The 2376-nt window shown below is 60.0% G+C and overlaps 1 protein-coding gene across 1 annotated transcript in view; it reads left to right on the top strand.

Moving 5' to 3' along the window:
* The first annotated feature begins 1409 nt into the window (after positions 1–1409).
* Positions 1410–2376, top strand: part of IZUMO3 (IZUMO family member 3) — a 21740-nt gene continuing 20773 nt past the window's right edge. The window contains exon 1 of the mRNA XM_029286560.1: positions 1410–1517. Coding sequence (XP_029142393.1) covers positions 1410–1517 — 108 coding nt within the window. The remainder of the gene's footprint in view (positions 1518–2376) is intronic.

Here is a 2376-nt window from a genome sequence, read left to right as displayed (position 1 = left end):
AACTGGTCTTCCAGTGTCAGCCGTGAATCCAGGAGGACCCCCAGATTGCGTACCCTCTCCGAGGGAGCCAAAATTTCGCCCCCTATAGTCAGCGATGGAGTCAGCTGACTATGCCGAGGCGCCGGCAGCCACAGCCACTCGGTCTTGGAAGGGTTGAGCCTGAGTCTGTTCCTCCCCATCCAGACCCTTACGGCCTCCATATGCTGGCTTACCCCATGGTAAGCCAGCATATTGGCTGGCTTACCATGGGGTCCTCAGCAGAGTCCATACTGTCATACTCCACCGGTAGGCACTTGGTAGCCGTTGCTTCCACTCCCATCAAGGACCGTTGGGGAGTGCCTCCCTCAGGTTGTCGGGCGGCCCGCAACCATTCCATGGTCTTCTTAGGGGTAGGCCCAGGTTTTCCGGGGGTTACTGGGCTGGCCTGTGGCACGGGGACCGGACACTCTGCTGCCCGGTGCCCTGGCTGGTTGCACCAAAAGCACCTGAAACCAGACCGAAGAGCAGGACCGGAGGATCCCAAAACAGGGGCCTGGGGTCTACGACCATCGTCCCTTTGTTGCTCTACCGGCCGCCGGGGTGCCAACGACCCCTCCGCGGTCTTCCGGAACTCCTGCAACCCCGCATCCAGTTCGTTCACTACCCGGAACCACTCCTGGAGCCTACATGGTATCCCCCGAACCACACATGCCTGACGTAAGTCCCTGTCCAAACCAGCACGGAAGTGGTGGACCAAGAGGCGTTCTGGCCAGGAACGCAATCTCCCGGCTACCCGTTGGAACTCCCGCACATACTCCCTCGCAGGCCGGCCCCTTTGTTTTAACCCCAATACCTCCGCTTCTGCACGCTGGAACCGGGATGGATCTTCGAACCTGGCCCGCAACACGTCCAAGAATAACCCGGCATCGGCCAACTCCCGGGCGTGGTCGCTATACATGTCCGCTGCCCAGGCTGCCGCCTCGTCCTGCAGACTCGCCATCACTGCCACCACCATCACCCAATTGGATGGATAAAGAGGGGCAAACCAGTCCAGGTGGCTTATGACATGACTCATAAATGGTCTGGGCAGTCCAGGCGGTCCAGGCGGTCTGGGTTGCCATCAAATGACACCGCAATAGGCGGCGGCCCCCGTATGAACCCTGAACCCCATGGACCCATGGCCGGTGCTCCACGCTGACCATCGTCCATAGGGGAAGACTGCCGGCCACTGGGGTCTACCCCCCAGAACCCCAGAGACCCGGACGACTGTACCGGCTGCCTGGTGGGTACTGCCGAGGAATCCGCTGCTCCCCATTCCTCCCGTCTCGGCCGAGACTGTGCAGCTGGGACGCCCACAGCAGGAGCCCCTACTTGGAGAGAACCGCTCCTGGGAGGCACGCGTAATCTTGGGCTAGCCAGATGGAATCGGGATGACTCTGCTGGGACCCTGGGACCAGAGGTACCCCTGGCCCGTGGTAGCAGCTCCAGATAACCCGCCTCTCCAAACTGGTCCCGAAGAATGTCCGTTTGTTGACCAGGTGCCGTGGAATAGCTCCACTCCTCCTCCTCGTCCCCAGTCAAACGTCTCTCCCTCCATTCTGTGAAGGCCTCCCCTGCTCCTGAGTCACGCATCCTGCCGGGCTCCGGGCGGTGCAGACTAAGCCACCAGTCCCCTGAAGACACTGTAGGGCCCGTCTGCTGGGACTCACCCACCGATGCCTTGGGCCTCATCGACGGCTGGGCATCCCCTGCCTCTGCTGCAGGCGCTGGCGCTGTATCCGCAACCGGCTCAGCTGCCTCCTCCATCGGTGCGGCCCCCTGTGTTCCCTCCGCCATTCCTCTGGACCCAGGAACTAGACAAGGTGAACAGAAAAAATTGAGTGCTAACTTACTGTCAGCGCGTCCTTTTTGGTGCCCAAAAAAGAGCTGACAAACAGGAACGAGCGACGACCGGATGGCTTTTAATCCATACAGCAACAAAGTTAGCACTGGGAGTGAGTTGCTCCCGGTGCTTTACATAGGGTTCCGCGCGCTAGTCCCACCCCCACCCCACAAGCCAGCATCCGGTCTGTGGGAAACAAAACCAATCAGCAGGGGCGTCACCCCCCCCCTTGTTCCGGCCGACGTGGCTTCCAGTCCTGCTATAGCGTTCCAGGAACTATAGCAAGGTGAGCTCCCTTCCCCTCTACTGCCGTCTCCCTGTTCTGTCCCCCGTCCGACCCACACCCCCCAACCAGGCAGCCGAGGCCTGAAAAACTGCTCGGCACAAAGGCAAATGAATTCCTTGGCAGCAACTGCGTAGCTGCCTGCCAAGCCTTTACTGATAAGACACAGCAAACAAAGATAATTCCACAATGACTTGCCAGAGAGCGTGCGACCGAATATCCATCAAAAATT

Source organism: Protobothrops mucrosquamatus, unplaced genomic scaffold, assembly GCF_001527695.2.
Source record: "Protobothrops mucrosquamatus isolate PMUCROS unplaced genomic scaffold, P.Mucros_1.0 scaffold4065, whole genome shotgun sequence".
NCBI classification, from domain to species: domain Eukaryota; kingdom Metazoa; phylum Chordata; class Lepidosauria; order Squamata; family Viperidae; genus Protobothrops; species Protobothrops mucrosquamatus.
The sequence above is the reverse complement of the archived record's forward strand: the minus strand, read 5'-3'. Positions and strand labels throughout refer to the sequence as shown.